Raw genomic sequence first — 19076 nt, 5'->3', positions numbered from 1 at the left:
ATACCGCTGAACGCCTCTCTCGGAGTGTGGGGGGAAGAGAAAAGACCGAACAAAAATAACATCGCTCTCAGCTCGCCAACCAAAAGAAGACACACAGAAGAGCTCAAATCCAACCTTTTGAAGGCGAACCATTTCTCACTCACCATCGATAACTCCACAGTTTTCCCTTCTCCTCAGGTTAAGAGCCTTGGTGTCATCCTAGACAGTTCACTTTCCTATAAATCTCACATCAACAATCTCACCCGTTCTGCCTACTTCCATCTACGCAGCATTAAGATTGCTTCCTTCTCTTTCCACCCAGTCTACGTCCATTCTTGTCCACAGTCTTGTTACCTCCCGTATTGACTACTGCAATTCTCTTCTGCATGGTCTCCCCCAAAAATCCCTCCATAAGCTTCCACTGCTTCAGAACTCTGCTGCTCGCATTATCACCAGAACCCCCTCCTACCAGCACATCACCCCTGTTCTTCAGGAACTTCACTGGCTCCCTGTGAAATTCCGGATAATATTCAAACTTCTTCTGCTCACCTTCAAGGCCATTCATAACCTCGCTCCTCCTTACCTTTCTGACCTGTTAACCACTACCTGTTCTGACCGTTCACTTCGATCTTCTTCTTCTATCCAGCTTGCTGTACCTTCCTTCCGCCTCACCACCATGGGAAGCAGAGCTTTCAGCTGCTCTGCTCTCAGGCTGTGGAACTCTCTGCCCCCAGAAATAAGAAACATTGGTTCTCTCCCCCAGTTTAAATCCCAACTCAAAACTCATCTGTTCAAATCTGCATATTCACTGTGAATCCACTGTTTGTTCATTTTATCTTGTGCTTTTGTTTTATTGTTCTTATTCTCCCATTGTTTTACTAAGTGTTTTATCCTATTATAAAGTGTCCTTGGGTGACTTGAAAGGCGCTCATAAATAAAATTTATTATTATTATTAAATAAGCTGCAAGTTAATAACAGCAATCTCTGACACACTGGAGAAAATGCTGAGATGGTTATCCCTCATGTCCTGCCTCATGGGATTATAATATAAAGTTACATTTGAAAAATATTTCCCTTGTTCTTAAAAATGATCCCATTACCAACCCTGTAAAAACAAAATCTGACAACTTCAGATTGAGAAACACTGACCTAGACTTATAGAACGCATAGAGGACGGCAAGGCCTGAAATAAACCGAGGAAATGGCAGCCTATCCAGGTCAATCCATCCATCACTGCGCACTTACTCAGACAGAGGACAGCTCCCTGACAGAGGTCTGAGTGGTTTGGGATTGAGATGGAGGAGCGGGAGAGTTATAGCTTCTGAACCCTCCCCCCTTCCTTCATGTGAAGAACCTTGACAAGGAGGACCTACCCTGGTTTGGCTCAGAGAAGTACTTAAGCAGAAAGAGTGAGGATAAGAGTCGTGGTTTTTGGGGGGATTTTTTGCCTTTTTCTCAAATCGTCACATTTTTATCTTTCATTTTTGATATTTCAATAAGGCACAGACCCTGTTCTGTGATTACAGAGCTGCTGCTTCTTGCACATTCCTTATCGTTTTGTGTGCATTTTGTTCCAAGAATGTGTAGCAGGTGGATTTGCACTCGGTATTTCCAAGTGAGGTTATCTAAAAATTTGAAAACCCAGGAGGGTGGAAGCACGGACTGTGATAAACCGGAAGATTGTTACAGAACTGCCCGACATATTAAACGCATCTCCCCGAGTGGGCGAGGCTTCGAGACATCACCGGTAGAAGAAAAATGGTTGGACACAAAAAAAAAAAACCCAACTCAGTGCTCATCCAAAGACAAGAAAAGAGTCAGAGTGTGTGCTATAAAAAAGAAGAAAATACTCTTTGAATCCTGTTCTTTCATCTTCGGTGTCTGTCTGTGTCTCGCTCGGCGTGCAGCGGTCATTTAGCTTCAGGATTGAGCCTTTTTAACCTGTCACCAACCATGAGCGTCAGTCAGTTTTATTACAGGTTCATGAAGGGGCTACCTGTGATTGTAGAGGCGCCCTCAGAGCTGCCGCGCTGAAAGCGGCTTACTGAAATCATATCTGAAAAGTGCCCCAACTATTCTGCTCAAATTCAGAATTGGAGTTAAAAGGTAACTATTTATTGGCATTATTGACAAGATATTTGAAAATGAAAACTTAATATTGTGTGTCAATTTCACATACAGTATGATAAGACTATAAATACTTCTGTAGTAGTTCTAATAGTGGGAATCTGACATTGTGCCCTGTGCTGTGTAAGCTATATGCTATGTATGCATTACGTATTCAATTGCGTATGAGTGATGCCATCTGCAAGGTATTTACTTGTGGAACATTTCTGTCCTCTTATTTTGAAAGTACAGTCGCTACTAACCAGCTAGACTCAGGCCTTCCTGTGTCATGTTTCCATACCAGAAGGCTGGCTAGTCATTTTTGTGGCTCTAGACGTCCACAGCGAGATAGAGGACGACTCTAAGAAGAACCTTCTCCTGTGCACCAAGCTTACAGAGGCTAGAGGACAAGGACTGCTGCCCATACCTGCTGTCCAGGGGACCGTCAGCAGGACTAGAGACTCACTAGAGAGTAAACGCATGTCAGGGGTGATTTGTGTCAGAAGCATAGCAGCACTAGTGAAAGGCACAGTTTACAGGATGGTAGTGAGACCTGCTATGATGTATGGCTTGGAGAGTGTGGTTCAGAGGCCGAACTGAAGATGACAGGATTTATATTGGGAGTGACCAGAATGGACAAGATTTGAAATTAGTACATCAGAGTGAAAGTTCAGGTTTATTCAAGGATGAGATGGTTTGGACGTGTGCAGAGGATAATGGATATGTTGGACAAAGGATGCTGAAGATGAAGATGCCAGGCAGGAGCAAAAGAAAAAAAAGATTTGTGGATGCAGTGAAGGACGGAGGAGGATGCTAGAAATGAAATGGAGGCATATGATGTGCTTGGGTGACCCCTAAAGGGAGCAGATAAAAAGAGAAGAAGAAGAAGACTTCCTACCTGTATGTGTCCTCTGATGGGCCTTTAGGTGGGAGCTCTTGGTGTACACCTTTCTGCAACCATTGAATTGGCAGCGGTGAATCCTCTTCTTGTTTTCTGGTAGCTCTCCAACCCCGATCACACATGCAGCCCCCTCATCTTCATCTTTCACCTGGACAGGAAGCGTGTGCCCCGCCACCAACCTGGCTGCGCTAAGCCCCACCTTCCTGGCTACCAGCTTCAAGGTGAGTGTCCCATCAGCCGAGGCCGTCAGCGTCTGGTTGGGTTTGACGAGGTGTCGGCCGAGTTCTGGCGATGACGGAGGTGTCAGGGAGGTGACGGCACTCAGCTGAGCCTGGTGGACCCCTTCCATGCCCTCTACATTTTCCAGCCCTTGTCCTTTGGGTTTGAGGTCTCTCCTCACAGCGCCAGGGGAAGGGAAGTTCTTTCGAGTAGGGCAAAGGATCACCGGAGGTGGGCTCGGTGGTTCTGGGAGGCTCGGCAGGCTGGGGAGCAGGGTGTCTGACAGCTCCTCCTCTCCATCCTCCTTCATGTAGGCTGGAGTTAGGAGGCCATCCAAGTCTTGGTCAAAGAGCTCCGACAAACGCTTGGGCTCTGTCTGCAGATAGCGCTCCAATTCCAGGCAGGTCTACAGGAGGGAAAAAGCGGGAGAAAAAACACTCGGTTTAGATTTAACCCAGGCAAATTCACACATTCGGTCATTTGCACACCCTCGCTCTCAAATCCCACTTGACAATTTCAACAGCCCATCAGATCATCCGATATGCCTTTACATGCTGTGCAGAGAAAAACCTGCATGGTGCCATCCACTCACCCACACAGGCAACAGAGCAGCTCTGCCAGCTGTCACACACACACTCACACACACAAACACAGATAGCCACCAAGACAGCCAGGATTACCTGGCAACTCCAGCAAGACGGCTGATTAAACACTGATTGATTGCAACCGCTGTAGCACGGGAGGAGAAAAAAGAAAAAAGAGGAGGCAACGGGGAAAGCAGGAGGAGAACTCCTAAACTGTACAGAACTCCTATCAAACAACATTTTATGGAGCTTTGACAAACCATGTGCACACAGGCTTCCACTGAGCCAAGATAGGAAGATTTATTCAGCTGTAGTTATGGTCCGCTTCATCCCTATTACTCCAAACACCTCTCCCCGCGGAGGGCAAATAAAAGGCTGCATCCCAGATTTGTGCGAACTGGCATCCTGAGAAGTCTATTACTTTCCAACAAGCCGGCAAGGTTCTAGGAGGCAGAGCGAGCGTGTGACGGTGGGGTTGGGGAGTAGGGGGGAGGAAAGAGACGCTCCATGTCCAAGGATGAAGCTATTACATTTGAATGGCCGGCCACAGTTTGATCCGAGGGATCGTTGTGTTTTGCTTGTAGCCACTAACCCGTTTTGACAGCTGAGATGGAGGCTAGCAGCTCCACTGGGCGCGTGCAACTCGCCACTTCATTTGTGTGTAAATAGGCACTGACAGACAGAGCAGCTAGTTCCATTATCAGGAATAAGGTTGTGCAGACTGAACACATCAGAGACATTTACAATCTTACAGCAGCACCCACCCCACCATCACCACCCCTTTCCTTGTTTGCACCTTCTAAAAATAAAACTGCACGTTTTCTTCTCCTGTTTCGAAGGTGAGGTGGAGGGGTGGGTGTGTTGCCGAGGGATTTCTCCTTTAAGTCATTTTCTTCCAGGAACAAAAAGAGATTTGGAGTTGTTGGGTTTTTTTTTTGTTCTTGACTGCTTACAGTATTTGCATACTGACATCAAATTAAAAAGCTGCTCTGGACCACATCTACAGCGAGAAGTGAAGATAATGCACCGTGTCTCCTCCCTAGACTGTACGCCTACATGTTGTTTTTGCTGGGGGTTTTTTACCTGGTGATGGCTTTAAAAAAATACGTTCTTTCATGCGCCGTCTGAGAGGTCTTTGCCGTTGATGGCTCCGCTGAACGAGAAGGGAGACGTCCCACTCGCTGTTCTCTCGCTCTCTCTTTGGGAGCGAATTTAATATTGAAGCTGTCGAAATGTGACGGGAGAAGCACCTGTCGGTCAGTGAGCTATAGAAAAAACGCAACCCTGCTCTGTTTACAGCATGGCCTCTAACACCTTCAGCCCATCCACCGATTGCCCCCCCACCCAAAAAATCAACCTGCTTTTCTTTTTACTTTTCTTTTTTTCCTCCTGCATTGTTGTCCCTTCCTTTCCCAAGGTGAGGACTAATTATCCGCTAAAAACCATCCAGTTAAAAGGTACTTTATTCGGCAAAATGCTGAGGACTGCAAACCAAGGTGAGTGTGTGCGAGGCAGCGATAGTTCAAGGGAGCGGAAAAGAGGATAGAAATGGATAAGTGGAGAGCGGGGCTGAGGAAGGTGAAGAAGAAAAAGAAGAAGAAGAGGAGGAAAAAGGAGACTGAAGGAGAGTGATGGTGGGGGGACAAGGTGGGAGAGTGACACAGTGTGAGCGAAGGTCTTGACTTCATTTTCTCCATGGGGGGGTGAATCCTTTTTGGGAGTGTGACATTTGCCGTAACAGGATCCTGTCAGCGGGCGAGGCACAGGCCTCTTGCACGCAAGCACGTAGGGGAGGGTTCACGCACGATAAATGTTCGGTTACGACCCACGGCGAGGTGCCGGGGGTGTACTCCAGCGTTGCATGCATGTGCATGCCTGCATGTATAAGGTGTGTGTGCACAGAATGGGAAGACGCTAACCCTTGCACGGAGGATGAAAGCGGGCCCCAGGTGAGGCGGTGATGGGCAATACAAGCTTATCGTGGGCTCTTTCTTTGAATCTGTCTTTCTTCACTCCAATCACTCCATCAAGCCCCCCCCCACCCTCCAACCTCCCCCAGGTGGTGACATTAACATTGTTAGAGAGAAGGTCATGCAGTTGATCAGCAGTTCCTCTGTGAAGTGGTGTGGGTGTATGTATGTGGCCGCATGTAATTATGCCAGTGTCTTGTGTGTGCGTGTGTGTGCGTGTGTGCGTGCACGCGTAATTATTGCAAGTGCGCGTGTGTATAATTGCGCTACCGTGTGTGTAATCATGCAGCTCTTGTACGGGTGTTTGTGTGAACACCTACGCACATGCATAAACTGCTCGTTGCTGTTGTGGCCTGAAGTGAATGTGCAATTGGCATCTGTGTGTGTGAAATCAAGAGCCAAAGCATCCCACAACAGCCAGGATAAAGGAACACTCATGGCCCGCCTCGACTCCATTTGGACAAACGCCGATCTGGAGAGTCGGCATCAATTGGCTCTGCACAAAGCCAGGGTCCGTTTCCTAAAAGGCTTTCGGGATGATTCCTTCATGCGAGCCAAGATAAGCTGAGACAATCCAATGGCCGTTCCAGCAGCCCCGCCTCCTCCTCTACCTCCTCCTTCAAGCGGGTGGTTGGGTGACTTCCCAGCAACTCCAGACATCCATGTATTTTTTCATTTGTTGTTTTTCTTTTTTCTGTTGTATTCTGTATTTAAAGAGAAAAAATCGTGGATGCCATTTGTACACAGTAGATCTACATGCACGGTGGTGTAGTCATTAGCAATGTTGCTTCACATTAAAAATAGCCTCGATTTGAATCAACTAGTCATCTGCAGCATTTGCTCCTGGATGTTCCAAAAGAAAGATACACTGACCAACTTTAGGAGGAATTTTGTTCATTATCAATCAGATTTAATTAATTAATTTTATATATTATCTTTAATCATATTTAGTTTATCGATTAATTTCCTTTACCTAGTTCAAGGTCTTTGGGAGGGTCTAGTACACCCTGTACAGGTCTCCACTAACACTACTTCAATAATTACCTAACATGGATGTCTTTGAACATTTGTAAGAAGGCAGAGTACCCAGGGATAACATGCGAACTCCATACAAAAATGTCCCAGGCAGGCGGTGGACTTGAGTGTAAAACCTCTTATTGTAAGGCGAAGTGCAAATCACTGCAGCACCATGCTAACCAAACCAAAAAGGAATTAGCGAACAAGGTAATGAACATGGTGATAAATTGTTTGGGATTCCAAAAGTGACAAAAAGGTTTGTTTGTATTATGTATGTAGATGTTGTTAGCATTATTAGGGGGAAAAAAGCTAACACACCACGATCTAAAGAAACTCAAGAACAGGAGAGAAACAAAGTCATTGACATCTATCAGTCTGAAAAGGGTTACAAAGCCACTTCTAAGGGTTTTTACAGCTGCAGGCCTCACTTGTCTCAGTTAAGGTCAGAGTTCATGATTCCACAATAAGAAAGAGACTGGGTAAAAATGGCATCCATGAGAGAGTTCAAGGAGAAAACCTCTGCTGACAGAAAGGATCACAAAGGCTCGTCTCACATTTGCCAAAAACATCTTGATGATTCCCAAGACTTTTGGGAAAATATTCTGTGGACTGACGAGACAAAAGCTGAACTTTCTGGAAGGTTTAAGTGCCGTTACATCTGACATAAAAGTAACAGCATTTCATAAAAAGAACATCACAGCAACAGTCAAACATGGTGGTGGTAGTGTGATGGGGCTGCTTTGCTGCTTCAGGACGACTTGTTGTAATTGATGGAACCATGACTTCTGCTCTGAAGGAGGATGTCCGGCCATCAGTTCATGGCCTGAACCTCAAGAGCACTTGGGTTATGCAGCAGGACAATGATCAGAAACACAGCAGTGAGTCCACCTCAGAATGACTCAAAAAAAAAAAAAAAAAAAAAAAATGAAGGCTTTAGAGTGGCCGAGTCAAAGTCTGGACTTTTCAGACTGAAATGTTTTGGCCGTTCATGCTGGAAAATCCTCCAAAGTGTCTGAATTAAACCAATTCTGCAAAGAAGAGTGAACCAAATTCCTGCACAGTGATTTGAAAGACTCATTGCCAGTTATCACAAACGCTTGATTGCAGGTCTTGCTGTCAAGTATGGCCCGACCAGTTATTAGTGTAAAGGGACAATTACCTTTTCACACAGGGCCAAGTAGGTTTGGATAACTTTTATTCCTTAATAAAGAAAATCATCATCTCAAAAACTGAGATGATGTGAGTTTTCTAGGGTTTTCTTACATTAAATTTTGTATTACTATGGCTGTTCTAGCCATTTTTTTTGTTTTTCTCACCATCGTTTGCAATTTGAGCACAGCTCTGGTTAATTTCATGCTGTGGCTTCAGAATGCTCAAAATAACCTTTACAAGAAACAAAAGATTGTCTATGCTGAAAAGAACTTCCTTTTTATCAGATCATTTAGCACAGAAACATTTTAAAAAGGTTCAGCGACACATGGACCAAGTTTCCATCAGACATGCGTCTTTTCTCCATGCTGCATGAGTTTCTACTCGTGAGATTTCCTATTTATCTAACAGTTATCTTATTTAACGGTCCACGAGAAAATACATTTCAGCTTCCAAAGTCACAAAGCTCAGGCACAAAAATATAAATAAAAATATCATGAAGCTGGTTTCATGTAAATTTTTTTGATCAAGCTCATATCAACTGAACTAAACTGCCTTTCCTCCTCCTCCTTTGCTGCCTTTTGTTTTACTGAGCCACACTCTGAAATCACACGTGCACAACACACCTCTGCTTAGTGAGGCTTAAAATACAGCAGGTGTGATAAATATTCGCTGATCACAAGACTCACACGCCTTTCACAAAGTCGAGTGGGCTGAGAGCTGTGAACCAGGCCCGATTCACTCACTTGCACTCTTCACACTTTGACTTTTCTCATTTCTCCTCCTCCCTGTCTCGCTCTCACTCCTCCCCTCTTCCATGGGGGCCCTTGGCCTGGCAGCTGATCCTCTCTCTCTCCATCACCTCCCTTCACATTTGGCCTGCGCTGAGCCGCCTGCCATCACCATCAAAGCGCATGCTGCCTCCCAACTGTTAGCACCCCACTACGCTGCTAATAAAAAGCCTGGGTTATAAATATGAACAGACGAGCATGCATAATGCCCTAAAGGAAGGCCCAAAACACCACTAAACAGATAAACGTAATGGGGTGGATATGGCTCATTAATTTTAGGATGATCGTGTTTAGTTTTTACAGATGCCTTGATAGAGACAAGGTGCTATGAATAATATTCAGAGCTGATGCTAGCAGGGTTGAAAAGGGCAGGGCTATAAGGAGGTCCTGAGCAGGAGGGGTGATGCTGAACTATTGTTAAATACACTGAGGCTGTGAGAGTGGGGGGGATGCTGTCACATCTTTTCAGAGATGACCCATCATTCCCTGCAGCACCTTCTTTGCAGTGTTGCATGGATATTTAGTTTTCCTGAGAATTAAAGTCTCGGTAGTGGCTAGAGATTTCACACACTGTGAAGTCTGATTGTCATAAAAAAACAAAAACAAAACTTAAATTTAATGCTACGAAAACATCTTAAGCAAAGATATTTGTAATGATAAACTAATATAGCAGTTTGATATTTATACTGACATAAAACTTTGGCATTTCTTTGATTTTTGCCTTTAGCTATATGAAAAGAAATGAAAATATAAAAGCTAGAGCAAACAGCTGGTTAATTTAGCTTAGCATAGGCTAATTTGTAAACAACCAGGCAATCTGGCAGCACTGTATGTAAAAGATCTATGTAGCCACTATGATGCGACTTGCTGGTTTCTGGAATAACATTAGTACTGAAGTTTTATATGTTCCACAATGTTTAACTAGGAGGATATCGTGCCAAGTTACCAGCTTAGGCTAACTAGCTTAGTTAGCTTATTGTGTGAATGCACAAACAGACCTCTTACAGACTCAGATAGGCTGTTATAGCAATATTCTTTGTTAGATGACGCCACAAATATCGTTAAGAGGTGCAGTTTAGTGACATGAATTAGCTGCCATGACTAGGGTTACCAACTCCCTGAAAAATAAATAAGGGACACCTCGTGGCCAGGGCCGGGCAACCTAGTTGTCTTCACCCTTCCCAGTGTGGTAGCTCTTTTTTGTGTGTGTGAAATTATTTTTTAACCATTTGACTTGAATTTGATTTAAGCAGATGCATATTCTTTGTGATATGACCATATGGGAAACAAATGATCATTTAGCTATTTATTTTTAGCTCAAAATGACAACATTAACACAGTAAAACAGGTCTCTTTCTTAAACAGAAGCCTGTCATGCTTAACTTTTGAGAATATAAGTAAATCTTTCTTTAAAAGAACTCTGTCCTGCTTAACTTAAAATTATATAAATTAATAGAAAGCAATAGAACGAAAAATATTCTTGTAACAGTGCACATATAGTGCATTTAGTACAATTGGCTTCAGTTGAGGTATTATTTCAGCTTTTCTAAAGCTAATCAGCTGCTCCTGTTTGTAAACCCACTTGTTCCCATGATTACGCATCTTAACTCATCATTATTCATCTATGTATTACTTTTATGTATTAGTGATCTATTTGTTGTAATCATCTATCCTTGGAGTTGTTTATTACACAAAATAAATTATATTATCACACTTCTGGCCACATAGCGCTGATATTCACTGCACATGCCCATTTTAACCTTAACCAGAGGGTTTAAAAAACAAACCAGTGTTTACATACCATATCTGCTTCTGCCGTGGCCTGGTGGACAAGAAATTGGTTAAGGGTTCCCCGAGCTTTCACGCCCCTCATGTTCTTCATGTGCCCACCATTAGAAGCATGCCTATGGAAAAAGTGCGCCAGCACACAGTGCAGTGCGCTTTATAGGTGTTATGGTGACCTTTTCCAGCCAGGTGTTTCCCTTTTCCCATTCCTCCCTGTGCTTTTGCAGCCTATTTTTCTTTCTCTGAGCGAACAAACATTGCTGCTCTAATGCTGGGCTCACACTGTGCGATCTTTGGTCCATTTTGAGACGATTTTTGAGTCGTGCGACTGATTTGGTGATCGGCCCGATTTTGGCCTTCATCGTGCATCGTGTAGTATACGTGGGGTAACTTGAAGCGATTAACACCTCGAGCAGCTCCCGATCATCAATCGCTCGTGAGCCGCTCACACTGCTCACGCGCAAACACGTAAACGTCGGTGAAAAAGATGGAGCAGCACGGCTGTGCGGCGTGTGATCTGGACACAAGCGATGGAGGCACAACTTGTAGAACTTTGGAAAGCTCATCCGAGCCTTTTCGATGTGGCATCACAAAATTATCACGACCACAACAACCGTGAAAATAGTTGGATTTACACTGCTGCTCATTCACAGCTGCCTGATCAATGTTTTTCATTAGCAATTTAGCAAAGTTGATGGTGGTGGTTTGTGTGTCTGTGTGAGTGAAAGACAGCGACAGATTTTCTGTTATAACCTTCATTTTATGGAGGCACAGTGTGAGCACTCGGGTCGCATCAGAGCATCGGGCGGTATAGTGTGAGACCCTGCATCATGACCTACCAACTTCTAACCCCTGCGAGTCAATCGTGCAGTTTGAGCAGGAGCTGAATAACGTGACTGAAAAAATCGCACAGTGTTTGCCCAGCTTTAGGTGTACTGTCGTCCGAGACTTGCACCGCAGTGTCGGCGTTTGTTTCCCTGTTGGCCATGCTTCTTGTTGTGGTCATCTGTTGTCTTCCGGTATTTTCTCCGCAAGCGACCTTTCCTCGACCAATGAGATGAGCGGTAATCTGAATTGTCATAAGTGTGCTGTCAGCTCATTGGTCACAAAGCAGGAGAGGGGCTGGGAATTATGTTTTCAAACAAAGCGTTAATTCCATAAACATTTATAGACTACTTTTGATTCTCACTGTATTACGGGACAAAGTGCGTCCCTTATTAGCTCAATACGGGACGTGTACTTTTGTTTCTAAATACGGGACGATTCCGTTTTTTAAGGGACGGTTGGCAACCCTAGCCATGACGCCTAGCAGACAGTTAGTGGCTACCACTGCTCGTGTCTGAATTCATGTTACAAAAAAGCAAAACTTTAACCTAAAGCTGGTGACTAATTGAAAAGTTTAGATCCTGTGTTGCTGTTACGAAAGAAGAAATCAGAAACAAAACCCAAAATGTCTTCTTGTAACAAGCTTTTAATTTCTACTGTTAAATTGGCTGTTTATTGAGATTTAGAGACACGTGACCACTAACCACTTGATGTTAACTCGCCACCATAGTTGTCACACATCCAAAATGATGGACAATGCAGGATCAAGTGTGTTACACCGCCCAGACTGAAAAATATAAAAATCAACAGGCTACTGTGGCAACCTGCCAGCAACCAAAGCAACCACCAGGAGGTTTTAGAAGAAGAAAGTATACTTTATTGATCCCCTTGGGGAAATTCCTCTCTGCATTTAACCCATTCACTCAGTGAAGCAGTGGGCAGTCATTGGGCGCCCGGGGAGCAGTGTGTGGGGACAGTACCTTGCTCAGGGGTACTGCAGGGTAGCTGTTCAGTGGATTTGAACCACCGACCTTCCGATCATGGGGCCACCAGGGATTTAGGTGCAACACCATCTTTGCAACCAGTTTATCCAACAACAGTCAGAAACATCCACATACCACTACAATAATACACATTTTCCCCTAGCAACCAATGGTTGTATCATGTCCAATATGGATGACAACCAATTCTTTCCACTACTGTTGCTTTTCTAGGATTAATAATAGTGTTGTATAACAACAGATTACAGTATATTATAAAGTTTGTCTGTGTATAGAAGGTATGGCCCAGTGTTTAGTTCCTGACTGCAATCACCGCTCAGGTGCTTTGTGAAGTTTCACACTGTAATTTAGGGTTTAAACATTTCCGTGGTACAGGGACCTCCATCAATCAGAAACATTGCTGTTTCAGTTTTGGACTGTGGGTAGAGTAGTTCTTTCCATGTTATTGTGGATAAAACAAGTTTTTTGGTAAAATAAAGATGATATCAGACAGACTTGGGATTCCGCAGTGAGCCAACTTTGGATGGTTACAACATTATGTCTCATAATCAAAATCCCTATGGAGAATATGAACAGGATTTTCTGCAACTTTACTATTGAGCTGTAGGAGTACTGACTCAGCCAGCCTCAAGTGGCATTAGAGGACCTGCAAATATTGGTACTTCTCCCCTGGCTAATTTTTCTTGGATTGAGAGCAATCTTTATCTTTAGATAGAGGAAAACATACAGACTGTTTTCTATTTTCAGTTTTTCTGTTAAACAAAACTAAGCTGTTACAATATTTACAGCACAGACGTGAGTGATGTCTTTAGATGGGTGCATACATTAGCCGTGCTGACTTTTGAAGCTTTCAGAAGAACAAAATAGAGGTTGCACAGAATGCGCTTTTGTTTGTCACCCCCCCCCCCCCCCTAAAGAAATCTCTTTGTCATCAACATGACACATTGATTATTTGTTTTGGCCAATTTCATATGTAGCAGGAGTTTGATTACTCATTTTAAAAGCCAGTAACATTCATGTATTAACATGCGGCTTTGCTTCTCTCTGCCTTTTGTTGCGTCGCATCCAAGTGACAGTCTGTTTATTGCCTCTTGTATGCTTTTGTTTAAATCACACAATGTCATTGGTCACAGAAAATGGGGCGGCCTCGGCCTCTTTTCACGGGGCGTGAATGCAATAACGCTGCGATATCGGCTGTGATTAAAATCCCTCTGAGAAATTAATCACAGCGTTACCCTACAGGTAGGTAACAATCATATCAGCTTTCACATCTTGCCTGCAGCCGACCAAGTAACCAGATTGTCTTATCCTTTATTTCTTTTTCTTTGGATTTCATTTTAGGACAGTTGTTTTTTTTTGTTTTTTTAAATCTTGTTATCTGTAATCCAGAAACACGACTCCCACTTGTATCGAAGTAAAAGTTTGGGCGGGCACTCGATTCGGAGAGCATGTCTGAGAGTGTGTCTGTGCGCTGTGTGTGTGTTTTCCTGCCCAAAGTGTGTTATAAGGTCTGTCTCGCATTGATCTGGTGAGCCGGGCCAAACCATCACTTTGAGGTGACAGCTAAATGACCAGTAGCCCGAGGCGGCGGCCATCTCGCCAAAAGCTTTTGTGCATTTGTGTGTGTGTGTGTGTTTGCTAATCGATACCAAATGATACCATGCAGGAGCTCATCAGCAGTGGCCGTCGCAGCTGACAGAGACGGTAATCTATAGCTTCACTGAGCAATACTCACCCGCCCCCCTCGCCAACCCCATCTCACCCATATACACACACACACATAAAATCTCCAAAAAAGCATGCCCTCCCGACTAAGCTCCCCTTCAGGGTTTGCTCCTTGCACACTTACGAAAGCTGGCCCCCAGATTCTAGACTCCTTGGAGAGAAGCATCGCGTCATCGGCACATCCCATATGAGCGGGTAACCTGCCTACAGGGCCAGAAGGAGGGGAAGGATGGAGGGGGTGGATGTGGGGGAGACAGGTGGGAGATAACGCCTCATTTTCCTCTATGCTGATCTGAATAGCGGAGCGCCCTCATGCTGCTGCGTTATTCTCAGTGGAGAGAGCAGCAGGGGGTGCGGTGTTTGGCCGGGAGGGATCTTAGAGCTCCCGATGCCCCGGCAGGGGCTGCCGAGCAGCGAAGCAGGGAGAAGAGACACAAAGAGAAGGAGCTGAAGGAGGAGAAACCGAGTTAAATCGGTGAGACGAGACACATATGACAGACAAGTGAGAGATGAAGAAACAGGCCTCAGTGTGTGGAAGATGAGCAGGTTTTGATTTAGGTTAAGTTGAAGATGAGGTACAGGGTGGTGTATGCAACAAAAAAAGGAAATAAAAGGCTGCAGATTGGAGTAAGGGAGGAAAAACAGGGGAGAGAAGGACAGGAAGCTTTAAATGCCACAGACAGGAGACAGGCGTCCTCCTCTTCCTCACTGACTAACAGCTCCATCTCTCCAGGCAGCCGAGCCTCACCTAGCTTCGATAACACACTACGGAAACAGCTTAATTACACACACTGCCTTATCAGGCGACATTAGCCTCACAGTAATAATCAGAGCCGCCGTCAAAACCTGGCAACGCAGCAGCTCGAGGCGGCTTTACACAGTGTCGGCTTCGAGCTGATAACAGACACTGCCAGTTGTTAAATCACAATTTGCTGACAGGGTTTGAGGGAATAATGCACATTTGGTTGTTAACCTGACACCTCCTTTATATGCAGTCAATTTTTGTTTGGATGGGCGCACTAATAGGCACAATGGCCACTCGAAGCTGTTTATAGGCGCCGTTTTTCTATCCCTGCTCTGCTGGACTCGCTTTCCTCGAATCCAGCAGGGTTTGCTCATCGGTTACATTCGCAGAGCGACTGCCTCAGTAAGAGAATAAGGTTTATTTTGCTTTAGATTGGAGCACAGTAAGTAAGGCCTCAGTTATGGGAGCTTTATGTGTGTGCGTGTCTGTTTGTGTGTGATCTTCAAAGCACCTTTCATCTAGCAGGAAAGCCACAATGATGGAGCACTCAGAGCATAAAAACCTGGTGACCTCTGCCTAATGGAGCAGAAAGACATTTCCCACTGCTTTCTCCGAGCCGACACAACAGAAAGGCACACATCCCCATCACCCTGACACCGGGGACCTCCCACTCTGTTTTCCCATAACAAAACAACATGGATGGCAACGAAATAAATAAATGAACAAATAATACAAGTGATAAAAACAATGTCACCACAAGGTCCACTAACTGTTCACACATGTTGCCCACCATCCTGTTAGGACTTTCAAGTTGTTGCACGCTGGTGTGTGGCTAGCGCGAGTCTAGGCTGTATATAAAAAATGAACAGGGCCAAGGTGACATCACCCACTGGACTTCTGTAAGGATGCTGGTTTAAAGTGGTTGGAATGGTAGAGTTATCTAATGCTGACAAGCTCAATTTGCAAGGCACATCTACAAACTGCACGGATGCAATGCACAGACAGGCATCTGCTAATTAGGGTTAAACTGCATGGACTTAATAATGATATATTTACTGTCACTGCACATATACAACATAATTAGGTGAAATGACACATGAGAGCAGAATGATGGAAAAATCATGTTCAGGGACACAAAATAATGTTGAGAAATACGAAAAAACAACAACATTGAAATCAAGTAATCAGTCAATTTTAATCAGTAGATCACAGGTTGTGAGTATATGGAAGTATAGGAACTGTCATGAGATCGCGATGTATTAAAGTACAAAAGGGAAAGTAAAAGATACACACGAGACATTTTATATTCTATGGGCATTCACTGCACGGTTGATTCTATTAAAATAATAGAATTTTACTGAGCTGAACTGCAGCATGGACTTCCTGCATGTTTAACACAATTAACCACACAGCAAACCGTATTATTGTTAAATAATTGCATTAAAAATGCTCCAAAAGGCACCAACACCACAAAGAAGGTCAAGAGGTCCGGCTCAGTGATTTAAAAATGAGCTGAGGTGAGGAGTAGCAGACAGCTAACCAGCCACAGCTGTCACTCAAAGCGGTCAGAACCTTTACCGTATGTGACTTTAACACTAGAAGTGCCAACGGGTCACTATGACCTGTTGGCATTTTAAAAATCATGTAACCCCTTCATCTTGTATTTCATGACCTTTCCTAAAATGGGTTTATTCATCTTTAAAGTGAATTTTTGGACGCTCGGGACAAAAAGAAAAACAAATGACAACCGTCTATACATTAAACGCCTCAAAATGAGTCAATTTCACCGCTGTCAGAAGGTAACATAAAATGCTGGGCTCGACATTTGCGATATGTAGGTTGCCTGGTAAGTAGAGTTGGGCATTTCATTGAAAAATGAATCAAAACTGACATTCAGAACTTCCAATCGACACCGTTTTGACCATGTGAGAAGCATCATGGAGGGAAATGCTGAGCTGACTGCGCAACAGGAGCAAATAAAAATGCCGTGTCCGTTATTTGGACATATTTTTTGGCTTTATTAGAGACTGCGTCGAACAAAAAGAAGAAAACTGTAAAAAAATAAAAATCAAAATCAAAATCTGTTACAACACTCGAAGCACAATCATGTTATTGAAATCAAAATCCCAGCTTTAGTAGTTGAGCATATTTACAGTCTAAAGCTTCTAAACTATGAGGGCAAAAACATATATATACATATATATATATATATATATATATATACACATACACACACACACATATATATATACACATACACACACATACATATATATATACACATACACACACATACATACATATATACACATACACACACATACATACATATATACACATACACACACATACATACATATATACACATACACACACATACATACATATATATATATATATATATATATATATATATATATATATATATATATATATATATATATATATATATATATATATATATATATATATATATATATATATATATATATATATATATATGTGTGTGTCTGTGTGTCGGTGCATAAAGTGATTAATCATTAATTCTAATTCTATGAATGCATTTTTGTTTACTTGCATTTTGAGATGAAGGCTGCTATAACACGAAGTACAGAGGACTGTAGCGAGTATAGTTACGAAGAGTGGGCCAGAGTGTGTGTGGGTTGCTGGCTGTGCAGAGCAGCGGGGGAATCATAGTTGAACCGAGAAGACAGACTGGAGTACAAATCCAAGCAAATAAAGAGTGAAATCCGGAGCAGAGCAGTCGAATTGGACAGGTTTTAACCCTCAGGAGCAGAGCTGAGGAGGGCTGCAAAATGAGGTGGAGCAACGAGATGGTTGCTCTTTACGCCTTGAAAGCCTGCTAGGAGTAATCCTTGAAGCTCTTTTCTAAACTGAGCACTTTCTGTCATATTTCAAGCCTGCTTATGGAACAAAATAACTGGGTGTGCATCAGGAGTTAGTGAGGTTGGGCTCTGTGTCTGCAGCTACCCTTGGAAAAACTCGGATCCAGTTCTAAAGGTTATCGAACCACATTTTTATTGATATACACAGAGATGCCAAAACTCGTCATTAAGGGTACCCGGGGGGTCTGGGAACTATTAAACCCCCTAAAACTTAAAAAAACAAAAAAACAACTTGTTTTTCCTTCGTTGTCATTACTGCTATCCCAGAGGTATCAGTGGTTTCAGTGTTAGGCCTATATCCACTTGTAACAAATTAGCTATATATAAATTAACCACTTGTATAGATGTAATGAAGCTAGACCACAACAGTCTCTACACATGCTTATTTCTGCTGCAGAATTTCACATGGGCATCAGTGGACCTGACTCACTTTTAGCCACTAGAGGAAATGCAGTTTTTGGCACTGGCTTCATTTTTCAGGCCCGCAGGTCAGGTTGCCCTTTGGTTAGAAACTGAATTTGATGGGGAACAGTTGGTGGACCGGTCAGAATGAGTTTGGCTCAGTTGGTGGACCGCAGAGGTCAAACAAACTGTAACTTAAGCAAATAGGAAAAGGCTGCAAAAGCCCACAAAACACAAACACAAAGGAAGTTGAACAAAGCATCTAACCACTCAGGGTCACCATATAAATCTCCAGAAAAGCTACTGAGTGGGACACGTAGATGGTCTTCTATCAGTCTGTCAAATATTTTTTAAGGTTGCATAAAAAATGTAGAGCGATCACTTAGTTCAATAATGAAAACAGAAACAAGGTTCTGCTTGGTTTCTATAAGCTTCAGGCTTAGATCAGAGTTTTCTCAATTTCCACATCACATTTTGAACTTTTGGAAAAATAATGAGTATACACACAGCTTTTCCTAAATATGGAAGCCGCTGTTGCCTTAAGCTGTTTGTACAGTACATGACAAGTTGGCGTGTGACTATTTTTACGGAAATTTGCTACTGTACTCCTTACAGTAAACAACTGCTGACACGTTTGGATAATCCATCCTTTCCACAGCAGACAAAGCGCCACGCGAATCCTCCAAACGCCCAAAAGTACCTCGACAAGTTAAACAGATTGAACTCGAGAAGATCTGCCGACCTTGAGAGCAATACAGACGTTATTAAGAGGTCTTAGCGCCCGGGATACAACAAAAGTGCACCGAATATAAAGACCTCTCCTGTTCCATCTAAATAGCTTGTGACAAAGTGTGGAAAATGTCTTTGTTCTGGCATTAAGTCGAGGGTAGGAGAGGTGAGGGTGAAATCGGATAAAGGGAAGAGAAGAGAAGGAGCATCTTGAGACTGAAGATGATGAATGAAGGAGAAG

General features: G+C 43.4%; 1 protein-coding gene across 4 annotated transcripts in view; it reads right to left on the bottom strand.

Annotated features, from left to right (window-relative positions):
* LOC146641946 (Krueppel-like factor 7) overlaps positions 1–19076 on the bottom strand; it is a 59270-nt gene that overhangs the window by 17316 nt on the left and 22878 nt on the right. For 2 of the 4 annotated variants that reach the window (XM_085398242.1, XM_085398243.1), the window contains one exon: positions 2985–3612. In XM_085398242.1, coding sequence (XP_085254368.1) covers positions 2985–3612 — 628 coding nt within the window. Of the gene's footprint in view, positions 1–2984; positions 3613–6084; positions 6465–10518; positions 11788–19076 lie in introns of those variants that run through there. The other 2 variants (XM_085398241.1, XM_085398244.1) reach the window with 2 other exon arrangements.

The sequence above is a fragment of the Rhamphochromis longiceps genome, linkage group LG23, assembly GCF_057381845.1.
Source record: "Rhamphochromis longiceps isolate RC_006_pf linkage group LG23, R_longiceps_female_GT1.1, whole genome shotgun sequence".
NCBI lineage: Eukaryota > Metazoa > Chordata > Actinopteri > Cichliformes > Cichlidae > Rhamphochromis > Rhamphochromis longiceps.
This window is presented reverse-complemented; position numbering and strand designations above follow the sequence as displayed.